Here is an 18127-nt window from a genome sequence, read left to right on the forward strand (position 1 = left end):
AACTCTTCTAGATATCAGCCTAGGCAACAAATTTATTAAGAAGACCCCAAAGGCAATCACAGCAACAACAAAAGTAAATAAATCGGACTTGATTAAATTAAAATGCTTCTGCACAGCCAAGGAAATAATTAACACAGCAAATAGACAACCTACAGACCGGGAGACAATATTCACAAGCTATACATCTGATAAAGGGCTAATAACCAGAATCTACAAAGAGCTCAAGCAAATCAGCAAGAAAGAATCAGACAATCCCATTAAAAAGTGGGCAAAAGACATGAACAGAAGCTTTTTAAAAGAAAATAGACAAATGGCCAATAAATATATGAAAAAATGCTCAATGTCACTAATCTCCAGGGAAATGCAAAGTAAAACCACAATGTGATATCACCTTACTCCAGTCAGAATGGCTTTTATTTAAAAGTCCAAAAACAATAAAGGAACACTTATACACTGTTGGTTGGACTGAAAATTAGTACAACCTCTATGGAAAACAGTAGGGAGATTCCTCAAAGAACTAAAAGTCAACCTACCATTTGATCCAGCAATCCCACTACTGGGTATTTACCCAAAGGAAAAGAAATCATTTTATCAAAAAGATACCCGCATCCGAATGTTTATAGCAGCACAATTCACAATTGCAAAGATGTGGAATCAACCTAAGTGTCCATCAATTCATTAATGGATTAACAAAATGTGGTATATGTATACCACGGAGTACTTACTCATCCACAAAAAAGGATGAATTAATGCCTTTTGCAGCAATTTGGATGGAACTGGAGACTATTCTCCTATGTGAAGTATCTAAAGAATGGAAAAACAAACATCGCATGTGCTCACTACTAAATTGAAACTAACACATGTGCACAGAGGGAAGTAAAACTCACTGGAAATCAACAGGGATGGGAGGAGGAGGACAGGCGAAAACCCACCTAACAGGTACAATGGACAATATCTGGGTGACAGGCACTCTTACAACCAGGACTCAAGCACTATAAAAGCAATTCATATAATCAAAATTATTTCTACCCTGTAATACTTTGAAATTAAAAAAATATAGTTATACCTCTCAAGAATTAAATGTGGGGCTGTTGCCAATTTCCACAAAGCTAGGTCCTTCCTTGCTAAGTAACTACCCACATGGAAATGTAAGCTCCCATGTTAATACCTTTGCATTATTAAAAATATGTTTAATTCTTGGAAAGCCTCATGAGCAAAAGGAGCAGAGTGGAGTTGATTCTTATATAAGGGTTTGACATGGAAGGTAAAATGTACATCAGAAGTAGCCTTTGAGTAGCCCTTAAAGTGGCCATAAAGCACATCTACAGGTGACTTTTGTGGAGATAAGTCTTTTCCCCTTTTTTTTTGTTTTCTTTTTTATTGTGGTAAAATACACATAACACAAAATTTACCAATTTAACCATTTTTAAATGGTTAAAATTCAGCGGCATTAAATACATTCACAATGCTGTGCGATCGTCACTACTATCTATTTCCAGAACTTTTTCATCAACCCCAAAGGAAAACTCACACCCGTTCCCCTCCCGACCCCCAGCACCTTGGCAACCGCTACTCTACTTTTCATCTCTTTAGATTGGCCTGTTCTGGACATTTCACATAGATGGAATCGTACACTCTATAGTCTTTGGTGTCCGGCTTCTTTTGCTCAGCATCAGGTTCTCACGGTCCTTCTATGATGCAGCAGGTGCCAGTCCTGCATTCCACTCAGTAATACCCCAGGACATGGAGAGACCACATAGTCTTTAACCACACAAGGACGTGGAGGAGTTGGAACCTTCTTACACTGCTGGTAGGCATGTAACATGGTACAGCCACTGTGAAATACAGTTTGGAGGTCCCTCAATAAACTAAACATAGAATTACTACATGACCCAGCAGTTCCTCTCCCAGGCATGTGTCCAAAAGAACTGAAAACAGGTGTTCAAACAAAAACTTACACAGGAGTGTTTACAGCAGCACTGTTCACAATAACCGAAAATAGAAACAACCCAAATGTTTGCCCCTATTAAGTGGCTGCCTTGTGTTAAAGTCGTGTGACATCAAAATTTCAGATCTGCAAGCACCAGAATCGTAGTCAGCGTGTGGGAATCCTCGCGCCATGAACAGCCCAGGGAAAGCGGCTCCAAACCAGGGAGGAGCAGGGTCACGCCCCTCCCCCCGACCAGCCCATGCTCCCTCCTGGGCAGCCCCTCCAAGTGGAGGGTGGGCAGAGCCATCTGTGTTGAATTTAAGGTGTTATTCGAGTCTCCCTCTTTCATAAAAGCTTACAGTCAAATTCTATCAGCTAAACAAGGGTGTGGTGTGACCCTTGAAGACTGCATCCACCAGAATTATAGATCTGAATACACCAGTGCTCTAGAGACGACCCTGGCTCGAGGGTCAAAAGCCGCTGGTGTCCAGAGAACACTATCGGGGACCAGAGTAGACTTGTGTCTTCTCCCAGGGGGACTGTTCTGAGACTTGGAAGAGAAGACGCGCTGGATCCAGGCTGGCCGCTCGCTGTAAATAGTCCAACCACAGGTCTGTGTTCCTGGGAAACAGACACGAGGAGGAGGAGGGGGGTGCATCCACCTCCTGGGGCTGCCACAGCAAAGCGCCACAGACTGAGTGGCTTAAAGAGCAGAAAGTTATTCTCTCCAAGTTCTGGAGGCTGGAAGTCCGAGAACGAGGATTCGGCAGGGTGCTCCCTTCTGACAGCTGTGAGGGAGAATGAATTCCAGGCCTGTCCCTTGACTTCCGGTGCTTTGCCGACACTCCCTGGTGTTCCTGGGGTTGAGGATGCTCCCCTCCAATCTCCACTGTCATCGTTCTGCCTGTGCACACGTCTGTGTCCAAATCCTCTGACACCAGTCAGCTTGCGTTAGGTCCCACCCTACTCCAGCGGGACCTCATCTTAGCTGGTTACAAGTGCGATGACTCCGTTTCCAAATAAGGTCGTGTCCGTGGTGCTGGGAGTTAGGACTTGAACGTGCGACTCTGTGGGAGGCAGGATCCCGAGCCAGGATGGAGGGTGGAAAACAGGGTGAGGCTGAGACAGACTGAGCCGCTGGCGCGCTGGGCTTGCGGCTTCTCCACTCACTCCCCGGGCATCCCGGCACACCTGTGGGGCAGCCGTTAGGATCCTGATTTTAATGAGGAGGAGATGGCGACACAGAGAGGTTCAGAAGATGTGGTCGTGCTCACAGGACTAGCACGAGGCGTGGCTGAGAGAGGAGCTCAGGCAGCGGCCTCCAGAGCCCAGGAACACGCTTCTGTCCACTGGAGCGTGGCCTCAAATAGGGACAGGATGGAAAATACAGGCCACGGTGCACAACTGGACACCTTGCCTCGAAACAGGGGGGTGGGCAGGATGTCCTCAAAGCCTGCAGGACACTGTCACCAGGGAGGCAGGGGATCTCCAAGCAGGGCCCTGGGTCAGGGCGGGATGCAGGGCAGAGATCAGCACCGAGGCCCTCTGACTGCACCCCTGTCCCGTCCTCTCCACTCCACTCCAGCCTGCGGGCTCCCTGCTGCCCCAGTCAGGACAGGCGCCCTCCGCTCAGCCCCTCCCGCCTGGGGGCCCACCTGTCACCTCCCTGCCACCTCGTCATGCTGAGTCTGTGCCTGGCGCCTTCTCCAAAATCAGGAGTCCCCTCCAGCAGCTTCTCTACTCATCTCCTGCTTTATTTTCCTCCCTAGGACTTTTATCCGTCTAATAATCTTTATTATCATCTCCTTCCGCCTACTAGAATATAAATCTCATGGAGGAGCGACGTTGATGGCTTTGCTCAGCGTGGCAAATCCAGCACCTACCTCAGCCTGGCCCTGGGGAGGGCTCAGTAACACATGTCAAGTGAACCAATGGATGTTTCCGAGCAGCGCTGGGTCCTGGGCTCCTGTGTCCTTGCTTGGTGCCCAGGGAGGACACGCCTAAACCCCGCCCCTGCAGAGAGCCTGGGAGATGTCCCACCCTAGGGTGGGAAGGGCCGGGGGCTCCACTCCTTCTGCACCCTAAGCCCTCTTGTCATGGTCCCTGGGACAGAAAGTCTGGGCCCACAGTGGCAGCTAGTCATGACTCTCTCCTGCCTTCTTGGGACATCAGGCAGTCGAAGGTCAGACACAACTGAAAAGAGTAGGCTCACAGGGGTCTCCAACCAGCAGGCTTGCGGTGGGGGCTTCACTGCTACACATTCTTAGTCCTCAGTGTCACTTTGGAGGGGACAGCTTGAGCAGACTTGCCGGGCACCAAGAGATGATGCTCACAGCTGTTCCTCCGCTGCTTCCCTTGAGAAAGGACGGTCACTAGGGAGCAGAGGTCGGGGGTGAGGGGACATGTCATGTCCCACTGAGGGGATGTTCCAGAGAGTTTCCCAGAGGAAGAAAGACTCCAGGGCTGATTCAACAACCCCGATCTCCGTCCTCGCACACTCTGGGTTTTATGCTGCAAGACGGCTCGAAGCGATGGGGAGCTCTCTGCCCCCAGATGGAAGTGACAACTGACCACAGCCGGCCCCTCCCACCGCAGCTGGAATCAAGGCGGCGGGGGGAGCCACTGCCAGGGCAGCCACTGAGGCCAGGAAGGGGGAGGCCCCGGCTTCCTCGCTTCCTCCGTGCTTCCACCTTCTCATCTCCCACCAAGGGCCAAACCCAGAGGGAAGCCAGCTGACCCCGGACAGGCCCAGGACACATACATGACAGATTCTGGTTCTGCAAGACTTGCAAATGCCACAGGGAGTAGGCAGAACAGTACCCCCTGCCCCACCCTGAGATAACCACATGCTCCTTCCAGGACCGGGAATGTGTGCCCTCGAGTGGTAAAGAGGCCCTTGCGGATGTCATTAAGTGGAGGATCCCGGGATGGGAGATGGCATGATGGGGTCACACTGGTCCCTACTGGAGGGAAGCAGGAGCATCAGAGTCCGAGAAGGAGACATGACCACAGAAGCAGAGGTTGGAGTGACTCGGGGCCACCAGCCGAGGAACGTGGGCAGCTCTAGAAGCTGCAAAAGGCAAGAAAACGGCCCCTCCCTCGAGCTTCCCAAAGGAACGCAGCTCTGCCAACACCCAGACACTAGCCCGGCGAGACTAACTTTGGACTTCAGATCCGAAAAAGAATAAATTTGTGTCCCTTGAAGCCACCAAATCTGTGGTAGTCTGTTGTATCAGCAATAGGAAACTAATATACCATGAATATCTCGTATTTAATGTCCAATTTGGAAGCCCCCTTCCCAGGCAAAATGACACGTGCAAAAGGAGAAGAGAAAACCACCTGGCATTACCTCATGAACTTTAAGAGAAAAGCTAGCTTCAGCGTAGGCAGAAGGTAGGAAATACAAAATCTCGTTGTCTAGCCTCAGGGTACCGCTCTGGGGCGGGCAGTCGGCTAAGACTCGTGCCACAGAAACCCCAGATGAGCCGAGGGCAGGTGACGCGGGATGATGCGAAGGTCATTCCGGAAATAAAGCTATTTGGAGTTCAAGTCGGGGTGAACCTCCTTCCTGGAGGCTGCCGGCCCTGCGCCGATGACCGCGACGTCCCCACCAGATCCCTTCACAGGCATCTCGGGAAGCCACGCTCACCTCAGCCCTTTCAAACGAATGGAGGAAGTGGTCATTTCTGTGGCCAGGTCCAGATTCCGTAACCCTGCAGTTATTGAAAATGTTAACATAAACACACTCCAAAGACACGGGCTGCAGGGGCTCATTCAGAAGCTACCCAGCAAGACTTGCGGTGAGCAGGGCAGAGCGGGGGACATTCTCAGATGTAAAGTGTCCGCCCCATCACTCACGTCAAATAAGCCACCAGTGCTCCAGCAACGGCCTCCTTCCAGCTCGCACTTTCCTTGCCCAAATCGACTTTTCGCACTGAGGTGCTTTCGTCAATTGCTTGTGGACCAAATGAGTGAGCTATAAAGTGTGTTTGTGGAACCAAAACACAGACGGGCAGAGGGAAATCATCCTTACAGAGAAGATTAATCTGAGCAAAGTCAGTGCCGAGACGTGTGCACCACGCCTGACACCAAGCGTCGCATCAACAGATGCCAAATGCCGGCCGGCTGATGCCACCACCGTCTGGCCTCTAAAGGGACGTGCCACAGGCCAGTGGCTGAAACCAATGCTTGGCAGTTTCTGTGCGTTTTAATGCACTGCTTAGCAAGAAAGGTGATATGTCAGAAATGAAATCCCAGAAATGCCTCTCAGCTCCCCACTGGCACAGGGAAAGCTCACGAACAATGGGCCCATCCGGTGACGGGGCAGCGAGCCCAGGACATCGCAGGCCACGTCCTAACAATACAAAAAATGTACATATTCCAGCAATTCCCTTGGCCTATCCCCTGTTGTCTTTCAACAGAAGAAAGCTTTCTCCAGGTTCCAATCCCTCCCGAGCTTGTGTGATTACAGGGGTTACGTTCTAATTAGAACAAAGCCACAGATGTGCCTGACTGAGCGCTAGGGCTGTAGCCGGTCTGGCTGGCCATGGAGGCTGCACCTTGCTCTCACGTGCAGGATTTGCAAAAGTAATTCCCCCAACGGCTTATACAAAATCAACCCCCCGTTATATCCCACCCACCCCTGGGCAGCACACGAGCAGAGTGGCCGTGATCCACGCCACAGGATCAGAGCTGTCTCCCTGGCACAGGTAAGGGGCCTTCGAGACGTTCAGAGATGTGGCCCTCGATCACACGTGGAGAAATCGAAGCTCAGAGAAAGAGGTGGACACCAGAGGTATCCGGAACAGAGCCCCAGTCTCAGTCCCAAGGCTTCAGATGTAAGCCCTAGAACTGCATGACCGACGGCCGTCCACGTACCAAGAGCTTTCTGGATCATGGTTTGTGACGCAAGCCAAACACCCCGTTGTCCAACTCCCCGTTCACTGGCTCCCCTGTCTGCCCACCATAATCCACAGCCCCTCCACACACCTGGGGGCACGAAGGGCTGGGGCTCCCTCACGGCGCAGGCTGCCGCCGCTGCTAGCACCCCAAGGCCCCACCCTGGAGCACTGAGCACAGCCTGCTCCCAGTCCTGCGTTTCCCTGCCCATGCAGTGGCATCCGGTGGAAGAGGAGAGGTGACAGGTACACACAGGGACCTTGATTGTTTGTACCGAGAACATCCACAGAAAGCAAGATGCTCCCCAGCACACAGCTCAGTGTGATCCCCGAGTGATTATCGCAGACTCTGCGCTGAAGCTTTCACCCTTGCCCTGCTCAAAGCCTTCCATAAACCTTCCCAGTGGGCTGGTGTCTTTCCACCAGAGCAGAGTTAGCCAGACCGTTTGTTTCTCTGCCTATTTACCTTTTATTTTATTGACATACAGCTTTTCTCATCGTGTCGTCATTAACATGAAAGGGACCCACATGATCACACTGAGGCAACAGCCCCCACCTGGTCTCCCAGGCTCCAAGCAGCAGCCAGCAGACCTTTTAAAAATGCAAGTAGATCACATCGCTTCCCTCAAAACCCTGCAGCCGCTGCCCATCCCACGTGGAAGAAAATCCAAAGTCTTTCCAACGTCTACAAAGTCCCACATAACACAGCCCTCTGCCACCAAGCCGACCTGGTCCCCCCCGCACCCCTCACCCCCTCCACACCAGTCCCAGAGCTGACCCCTGACCACACCAGGGCCGGCCGCCTCCGGGGCTCTGGGGGGACTCTCCTCTCTCATGTCTCAGTGGAGAAACCTGACAGCACGACCGCGGCCAGGCAATCAAGGTCACGGTCATAAATCATGTTGGTGGTAAGTCCCCTCAATGTGACGTGATGACAACGGCACCTAACCTCTGTGGTCTACCTCCTGGAGACCTATAACCTCAGTTTAGTCAAGTTAAGAAGCCAGACAAGCTTCAATACAGGAGCATCCTACAAAACACCTGACCAGCGATCTCCAAAACTGTCAAGGTCACCAAAAACAAGGGAAATCTGAGAAACTGTCACAGCCAAGAGGAGCCTAATGAGACGTGAGGAATGAATGTTACGTGGGATCCTGGAACAGAAAAAGGACGTTAGGAAAAGACTAAGGAAATCTGAATAAAGTATGGACCTCAGTTAATGCCGACATATTAGCATCGGTTCGTTAATGGAACCAATGTGCCATGCTGATGTAAGATGTTAATAACAGAGGAAACCGTGTGCGGAGTGGGTGGGAAGCTTCATGAGAAGTCCCGGTACTCTATGCTCAATTTCTTTTGTAAATCTAAAACTGTTCTGAAAAATAAAGTCTATTAATTTTTTTTAAAGTGGATCATTTGGTCAGGCAGAGGAATATCTCTGGGGTAGGGGGCCGCGTCTCACTCCTGCAAACACCCCCGGCCTGCGCGGCTACAAGCTGCAAACTCCTCCATCAACATAACATGGCGCCACGTGCGTCTCTACCCATGAAAAGCGACACAGGCCGCTGGCAACGGAACTGGGATAAAATCAAACAAAACGTCCTTTCAAAAGACACGGAAGGTTTCTTCTCACCCAAAAAGAGAATAATGACTGAGCGCATCACCTTTTATCTAGGGGTGAAGGCAGGGTGCGTGAATTGGTGGAGGCAGACTGAGTTCAATGAAGACTTTCAAATCACAGGATTTTCTTCAGGAAACTGAGAGGAAGGAAGTGGGGGGCGGGGACAACCGCTCAGAGGTTCATCCTACTGCTTTTGTCAAAGGCTTGCAGCAGCCCTGAGGAAGGCTCCATGATGACATATGTAATGATGACTTGATAATATATTACGTCATCATAATGGTCATAATAATATAACTTATAATGTCATAACAACAGTGACGTAACGATAATAAATGCCAAAATAATAAATAAATCAACAAATAGATAAATGCATCCAAATAATGACATAAGAATAAAATGATAGCACAGAGAAGCCAGGGTTTCTGACAAACACCAATATAAATGACCAAATAAAGACTCTACTTGAGCATCTACTTTGCAAGTTACCCTCGGTTAGTTTCTTCAGCCACCCATCAGAAATCTGATGCAAAGGCTGCAGTTTAAAATCACCCTGCTGGCAGACCTCTGGAAAGAAGGACTCCAATTCCCTCTGGTTTGATTTCTGCCTGCATAAGGGAATTACAAAAGTTCAATCCTACAGTACAAATAAAATCTGCACTCAGTGAGAAAGGGCATGTTAGACTCTAAATGACACTTGGAGTCTCTAAGAGAAACTATTCTGTATTTCTAGCTCACAAAGGATCTGCAGTGCATGAAACCAGCAACGTGGTAATTAAGGTCTCGCTTCCTGTAACCTCAAACAGTGTCACTTCAATCAAGAATTTGGGGAGGCCCCCCAAATCCCACCAAAGTTCTGACCTTTGGCAAAGTTTCTCTTTGGCCCCAGCTGGTTACTCTGGTGCTGAGAAAAGAGTGTTCGACTTAGAACATTCAGCATCTCTTTGTTGAGTGCCTACTCTGCGCCAGACACTACTCTGGAGTCTTGAAATCTGAGTTCAAATCCCAGGTCTGCCAGTCACAGCTACGAAACTGTAGGCCCTCAACATCTCTGGGTCTCAGTTTCCCCATCTGTAATGGGACTAAGGTGCTACCCTTAATTAACAAAGGAATTGTTAATTAAAGCAGATAATATATAGAACAGGACCTACCACACAGTAGATGCTCAATTAGTTCTGAATTTAGAAGGATCTGCTTCCAATCACCCCTGAAAACTCCTCCCACATTGATACCTTTGAGTGTACCCCTCAAAGTGGCCCCCATCCAGACCCACTCTCCCATACTCTTAAGATGATACAGCCCCATTATCAAAGCTTACCTGCTCCTCAATTTTTTGCATTAAAGAACATTTCAGAAGACTAATACAATACAATGTTAATATGACATAAACAATGGCCTAATAGGTCATATTCCCCAAAATGTGCATTTCTAAACACATTTAAACTCCTACTCACGCTTTAAGGACCACTTCAAATGTCACCTCCTCCCAGAAGCCTTCTTAGATTCTCTCATACAGAACCCACTGTGTCCTCTTTCTCCCATTGCCTTGGTCTCTTGTCCTGTAACTGTGCAGAGCACTGCCTACCTACTGAGTTCACTATCTCAGCATCTGACTCTTACATTAGAATTTGAGAGCATCTCAAGAGAGAATCTTGTGTCTAGAAAGGACTGTGAAATCAAGCCAATTGTTTAGACCTGCTGAAACAGGTGACAGGGCCACTAGGTCATGGTGACAGCTGTGTTAAAAAGACGAGTCTGGCAGCTGGATGGATTTGTAGGGACAGACCCAGCCAGAGAGACCTGGAGGTGACCACATGGGCACCACAGGAAAGAGTTGTACAAGCCTGCACACTGCCAGGGACACAGTCCTCGGCCAGTGAGGCCCAAATGAGTCAGCAGGAGGACTCAGGGGCCTAAAGTAGGAAAATATATATTTTTTTTACCAAGCAAGCCAAAACACCCAAATATGGATATTTCCACCCCAAACCAGGCATCTTGAGAATTGGACGAACTTCTTAGTCATCTAAACGTAGTCACTTGAAACCTATGAACATATTACAGAGATAGTATCACTGCTCAAAATGTGTATTTAATTACGAGAATGAAAATATAAGCCACAGACTGGGAGAAAATATTTGCAAAACGTGTAACTAACAAAGGACTGGCATCTAAAATACACAAAGAACTCTTAAAATCAACAATAAAAAAACAAACTAAAAATGGGCAACAGATCTGAACAGACATGTAAGCAAAGACGATAGACAGATGGAAAATAAGCATATTGAAAAGATGCTCAACATCATGTGTCATTAGGGAGTTGCAAACTAAAACAACAATGAGACACCACCACACACCTGTTAGAATGGCTAAAATCCAAAACACTGACAACACCAAATGCTGGCAAGGATGTGGAGAAACAGGGAGTCTCCTTCATTGTTGGTGGGAATGCAAAACAGTACAGGCACCTTGGAAGACAGCCTGGCGGGTTCTTACAAAACTAAACATACTCTTATCATGCTCTCCAGCAATTGCTCTCCTTGGTATTTACCCAAGTGAGTTGAAAACTTACAACTGCACAAAAACCGGCATATGAATGTTTATAGCAGCATTATTCGCAATTGCCAAAACTTGGAAGTAACTACAATGTCCTTGAGTAGCTGAATGGATACACTGTGGTACATTTAGACAATCGGATATTATTCAGTGATAGAAAGAAATGAGCCATCTGGCCTAGAAAAGACATGGAGGAAACTTAAATGAATATACATTGTCAAGTGAAAGGAGCCAATCTGAAAAGACTGCATACTGCGTGAGATTCCAACTCTATGACATTCTGGGAACGGCAAAACTAGGCAGACAGTAAGAAGAATCTCAATAGTTGCCAGGAGTTCAGGGAGAAGGAGGGAGAGAAATACAGGTGCAGCACAGGAGGTTTAGGGCAGTGAAGTTATTCTGTATGTCACCGTAAGGGTGGACACATGTCATTATTCATTTATCAAATCCCACCACACAGAGTGAACCTCAGTGTGCACTGCAAACATTAGCTAGTAATAACATATCAATATTGGCTCAAACAGGAAGGAAAATTTCACAAAAGCATCAAAATCTTTTCAAATATCATGTCTTTTGACCCACCAATTCATTTCTAGCATTCTCTCCTAAAGATTTACCTACAAAGATAGTCAACAGACATTTTATGTTTAAAAAGAAAAAAAAGGCCGGGCGCGGTGGCTCACGCCTGTAATCCTAGCACTCTGGGAGGCCGAGGCGGGTGGATCGCTCGAGGTCAGGAGTTCGAGACCAGCCTGAGCAAGAGTGAGACCCCGTCTCTACTAAAAATAGAAAGAAATTATATGGACAACTAAAATATATATATACAAAAAATTAGCCGGGCATGGTGGCGCATGCCTGTAGTCCCAGCTACTCGGGAGGCTGAGGCAGGAGGATCGCTTGAGCCCAGGAGTTTGAGGTTGCTGTGAGCTAGGCTGAAGCCACGGCACTCACTCTAGCCCGGGCAACAGAGTGAGACTCTGTCTCAAAAAAAAAAAAAAAAAGAAAAAAAAAGTATTTAAAGGGAATGTTTAAAAGGAAAAAGACGAAACCTTATAAAAATGGCCAGTAGCAATGTCTAAAAGAGAAAAAAAATTAAACATGGTGAATGAATAGAAAATATCTCTAGAATATCAACAGAATACTATATGTTAAAATTATATTAAAATTACAGGTTCATTTAAAGGACTCCACAAATCTTGTTGTTGGGAAAATTTGTTTATGTGTGCATATTTGCATTTTTCTGAAGAGGGGCAACCACTTTTACTGATTTTTCAAAAGGGTTGATAATTACTGTCGTAGTTAAATGTTCAATAACATGAAAAGATGTTACTATATATTTATTCTACATTGTTATTGAAAACAACAGCTTTCAAATCTAAGTAAATGAGCCCAATATGGACAAAAATAACATATTTCTGAACATACTTGTGAACACACACATACGAGTACACCCACCGAAATATTAACATCTATTGGCTTTGAATCATAGGTTTGGGGATAATTTTTATCCTCTCCCTTCACTCAGTTATGTTTTCTAAATTTTCTACAACTAAACCTTCTATTACCTGTGAATTTAGAAGCCTTCGATTATACTCACACTGAAACTGGCCAGCAGCATAAATTCCCAAAGAACTCCCCACTGGTTAGAAAAAAGAGGTGGATTGTTTTAAAGTATTTCTTTTTTTCTTTTCTTCTGGTCCTTTTTGAAGGGGGAGAAGACCTTCATTTTTTATAGAACTCTGTTCTCACTTTCTAGCCTGAATTGAAACACATCCACCTCCCTGCCCTCCGCTGGGTGTGGCTCTGTTTTCTTTTGAGAGAAAAGCGATACAAATTCATCTTAACATGTATACACAGGAACCCTCTGGAAGAAGATTCCTGGTCAACTGTTCAGTTTCACAAACAGCATGCCCTCCCTCTCCCTCTGCTCCGTTGGTTATACTAGTAGATAAGGAGGCAAAGAAAAACTCCTGCAAGGGTCGTTCCAGGTTTTCCAACAGGGTAGCCCTTCACGTTGAACATCAGGTTTGGATCTTGGGTTTACCTTGAGTTGGGTTACAAGAATGTGGGTGGGCCCGTCTCTTTGAAGAAATCTCTTTTAGGCCTTTTCCTCATCTACCCCATGAGCTTTGCTCTGCCTCTATTCCAGTGTTTAGATGAGAGTGGGCTCTGTATCGTGGTTTCTGACCACATGAAAAGCCACAGCTTGTTTGCTCTGAGGTTTGGTCCCAACAGCCAGATGGGAACAACCTCGTCTCAAGCTACCCAGTCGCGCGAGTCGTTGCCATGCAAACGGTCCATCACCTACCTTGCGTTTCCCTCGGTCCGGTGGTATCTGTTCTGAACACTTCCAAATTTGCTTATTTTTCTAATCTCTTCTCTGCTCTTTTGGCAACACCACTCTTTATCTTGTGGTTTTCATCTTTATTACTCACATTTCCTCACGATGAATGTTCATTAAAATATTTCAAATTAAGACCTTTAGTTGCCTTTCTAACCGTGGGCATCAGGTCTTCCCTTGCAATACATTTTTAATTCTTATCACAGAATTTCAGGCAATTTGTACATTATATTCTATTAAAAGCTCTATTCCACTCAAGGTTGTCACAATTCGGAGATTACAGTTTTCTGCAGGACGTTTTGTTGGGGAGATATTCATATATTCCCTTCGTTGGCTGGCAAACACGGCCCATGAGCCTGTATTTCACACATCATTTGATATTACAATGTAACAAAAAAGTATAAAAAGAAGCAATTATTTATTTAGACGACAGAATAGATTTTAGAAGGTGATTAGATAAGCGTATATTGTCATGCCAAAGTGACAATCCCTGCCCTTCTTAGGGCCCAGGGGAGGTCAGACACTAAACGCGAAGAAAGAGGAGAAAGAGGACACTGGGTGTGAGCTTGTCTGGTAATTATATAACTCTCCTTGTGTAACTACTTGACTTTGTTCTCCTGTAACTTTTTTTATCTCTTCCAAAGAGAATGCAAAACTGATTCTCACAGAACCAAAAGTGAAAACCATGGCCTGCGTTGTTCTTTTAATTTAAAACATTACCACTTGGTCAGTCAAATATTTCGACAACATTAATTTCCTCTGCATAGACCATGGATGCCACCACTGTATACCCAGACGGTGGTTTCTGAGGGCGTAGAACCACTGTGCTACCGGAATCTGCTCTAGCACAATATCGGGACCCGTGAGACTACAGTGACCAGAGCAGCCCACTCCAGCTCCTGTCCCCATCAGCACCCACTGTCTACCTAGTCCCCTGCTTTGTGGGGGACTGATCACACCCCGGTTCCAGGGCTGGCTATGGTGATTGGTTCAGGGTGGGGTACATGACCCTAGTTATACCAAACAGCCAGTGCTGACCGGCCCCGGGGGCTTGTGCTGGCATCTCTAGGGGAGCAGCTTTCTCCCTAAGGGACCAACTCAGCAGATGGACACTGGGAGCTGCCCGCAGGGCCACCATGCCTCCAGGAGGGCAGAGCCTGCCTGAGAAAAAGCCAACCCAGAGAAATACAGGGAGGCAGGTTGCTAAGGATGCTGCCTGAGCCCCTGGCCCAGCATTCCTGGTACCAGTCCACCCCTGAGCTTCTCCACATGCATTAGGAACATCATTAGTACAGTACCTAATGGCACCCACTGGGCAAAGCCACCTGAGAAGCCAAGCAACCAAGAGTTCATCTTCCACTGGGGACATAAACACTCAGGGCCCCTGTGCAAAGCAGAGAATCAAGCTACAACCTTTGACAGATACCACCTCCAAAGAGTGTGGCAAACACTGCTAGCTGACCACCCAGTACCCATTCTCCCATCCTCATTCCCCAGCAGCAGAGACCACCTCCCACTGAAAATAATACCAAAGATTCACTTTCTTGCCTCTTGGACAAAAGCATCGAACCCACTGCTTATTGATGAGATCTAAAAAGACAACTTCCTTGTCTATTGTTGGAAAGGCTTCCTTCCCTGGTTTAAAGAAAAAAAAAATACACACAAAGAGAAAAAGTCCCCTCCTTGCCAGTCCTTGGATATAGCTGGGTGAGTCTGTGATGCCCAGAAGGGCTGCAACCATCTTGTGACCATGAGGAGACAAGCTGGAGGGTGACAGCCCATGCACTGGGCAGAACAGAGTGGAAAGACAGAAAATCCCTGGGCAACACAGCTGTACTGCTGGATTAGCCACCTGTGGAGCCACCCGCCTCTCAACCTCTTGCTCTGTGAGATGATGAAACCCTACTGTGGCAGCCACTTTTAGGTGGATATTCTATTACTCACGCTGAAAGCACCTCAGCAAATGTCAAACTCCTAGGCTCTCTCAAAACATTAACAACTCAGGATTTGGGAGCATCCAGCGGGCAGATACAGGTTTCCAGGGAAACCAGGGGTCAGGTGAGGCTGCAGACTGAAAACTCTCACGGGTGTAAGGACGGTGACCACAGCATTGAGTGGAGGGAAAGGCACCCAGGTGACTTGGTCAATGATTCCCAGGAGAAGGCTTTTGACCACACAACCTGAGTCACTTCTCTCCCTTTGAAAGAGATCCTCAAAGAAAGGCAACCTCTACCTGGGGTTGGCCAAGGTCACCCAAGAGGGCACGGCACACGCTGGACAGCTCCACAAGAAAGGGTCCTCCATTCTCATGCGCCCCTCACCCACCCCTGCCCTCACTCATGGGAGCCTCCCCTGCACCTAACACTATTGACCTCAAAGACTTTAGAGACTAGAGAAGAAAGCAAATAGAGCAGGTTGCGACAAGATACGGTGACAAGCGACAGACTGGAAAGGGGCTTGTCTGCCAAGCCCCTCGGGGTGAAGCAGGAGCCAGGGGTGCTAACGCAGGCGGCTGCAAGTCCAGCCAGGCTCATGAACCCGACCAGGGGAGCAACCCCGTAGGAGATGCGTGTTCAAGAAAAGGGGGAGGAAGCAGAGGCCGGGGGCTGTGTAGAGAAGGCTGCTGCAGTGGGGGTGGGAGCTCTTTCCACCTGCTGGGTGTCGGACGAGAGATGATCAGTGATGACCGCTCTCCGATTCCCAGGTGAGGTCAGCCCGGTCACCCCCAAGGCTGGAGTCTGAGCCGGAGAAGACGGGCTGCCTGCCAGCAACGCCGCGTTCATCCCACTTAAGATTCTGAAGCCATGTGCCAGTTCCCAGGTGTGGTATCAGCAAAACGACTGCGTTTAGCACTAAGGGACGATTACCCCACAGCAATAGCTACCCTTGGTTTGCTCATTAAAAAGTACATTTTCCCCTTGCCTCTTAAATCATTTCTATCTTCCCCCGTTCCGTTCTTCAACTCTTTGCTGCAAACAATAACAATAATAATAATAACAATAAAAATTTTAAATGTGGTTATCAAACTCTACACTGTGACAAATGTGAACTCCGGCAATTTTTGAGACTGCCAACCTAATTAGGTCGTTTGTGTACACAGGCATCGGGGATAAAAGCCTTGCACCATGGCGCAGCCCCGTAATGGAGCCATTCCGAAGCTGTGTGGCTGAGCGGTGCTGATGAGCCGAAAGGAACACATTTCCCATTAAACGGAGAGGCAGCGCTTCATACGCACGTTATTTTGCTATCAGCTCTGGCAGCCACTCCAGGGCCCACCTCTGCCAAGGCCCCTTGGGGACCTCGCTCACCTGCTCTGCGTGTCGGGGCGATGGCCCATGCAGGTGAGGCTGGCCGTTGTCTGGGTGCTGCCGTTGTCTATTTCCTCCTGCACCGCCCACTGGTCCTCGCTGCTGATCCTCACTGCCGTTATCTTCACACCTGCCGCGGCCTTAATTCTGTGGGGTGGGGAAAAACACATATGTAATGAAACCATTGCAGCTTGGAATATACAGTGAAACATGGCGCCAGCGCAGCTCGCAGGGAAAAGCGCCCGGTGCGTGAGGGCACTGATCCCATGCATCCGGGGACACAACCCAATCACCTCCCCAAAGGCCCTACCTCCTCACACCACCACCTTGGGGGTTAGGATTGGAACATGTAAATTTGGGGGAGACACAAACATTCAGACCCTTGTACTTAGCAACCACAGAACTTATAAAGTACAAAACGACATGATACTGTAGAATAATATACAGCAATAATGAGAGAGGTCTATCACCCCACGAAACAACAGGTGAACTTCCAACTATAGTGTTGAGCGAAAGCAGCTGGGTACCAGAAAGCGCACACAGTGTGATTCCACTTACAGAAAGTCCGACACAGACAAATGAAGCTCTGGGGTTGAAGTCAGCCTAGCGGTTGCCCCTCGGTGCTGGGCAGTCACCAGGCGGAGTCCCAGGGAGGCTCCGGGGCGCCTGCAACGTTCCAATTCTTCTTCCGATGCTGATTGCATGGTGGATTATGAGAATTCATCGAGCAGTGCCCACTCATGTGTACTTCTCTGTGCGTATGTTGTAGTTCAATGTAAAGCTCAAAACAAGGCAAGCGTGTTTGCAGCGGGGATGCAGGCAGAGCCCGGGGACATGGCGGCCCCACCACCGCCCACGCTCAGTGGAAGGTCTCAAGATGAGGCAGACCAGGACCAAGTTCACTAGCCAAAAGGCTTAGATAAGCCTGTCTACTGATGTTTGAGTTAAGCACACAACCATGATAAGGAAAGTGCTCATGAGGAAACGAAACTAATAATCATGCAAAAATAAAAAGAAAGAAAGAAAAGCAAGCACAACTATAACCTAAAGTCTCAGCGTTGTGCAGACAACACTGTGACGTGCTGATAGTCAACCGTCCTGTGCAAACGCTGACGACTGCGCAAAGCCAGGAGCCGCGTGCGTCGTAGCGCTGCTCGGTGATATTTGTGGGTTCTAATAGCTGAGCTTCACTGAGGCCACCCCCCACCCCCGCCCCGCGCCAGGCACTTTCCCAAGGACCTTACATAAACGGTCTCATGTGTTACCTGTATCGACACATTTACTCCTCTTTACGGCACTACAAGTGGGGCTTGTCATCCCGGGTTTACAGAGGAGGAATCTCCCGCACAGGGGGGGGTTGGGGGTGAAGCAACAGGACTGAAATCAAGAAGGCGAGGCCGTCGCGGAGGCAAGACAGAGCCCAGGGGCTCTCACTCCTGAGCCTGCCCTCTGGCCGCCACCGGAGCGGCGCAGGTGTTC

At 48.3% G+C, this 18127-nt stretch overlaps 1 protein-coding gene across 1 annotated transcript in view; it reads right to left on the minus strand.

Moving 5' to 3' along the window:
• The window catches only part of TMEM132B (transmembrane protein 132B), a 153537-nt gene that overhangs the window by 101506 nt on the left and 33904 nt on the right, over nt 1–18127 (minus strand). The window contains exon 3 of the mRNA XM_069497498.1: nt 16649–16795. Coding sequence (XP_069353599.1) covers nt 16649–16795 — 147 coding nt within the window. The remainder of the gene's footprint in view (nt 1–16648; nt 16796–18127) is intronic.

This window comes from Eulemur rufifrons, chromosome 21 (assembly GCF_041146395.1).
Source record: "Eulemur rufifrons isolate Redbay chromosome 21, OSU_ERuf_1, whole genome shotgun sequence".
NCBI classification, from domain to species: Eukaryota; Metazoa; Chordata; class Mammalia; order Primates; family Lemuridae; genus Eulemur; species Eulemur rufifrons.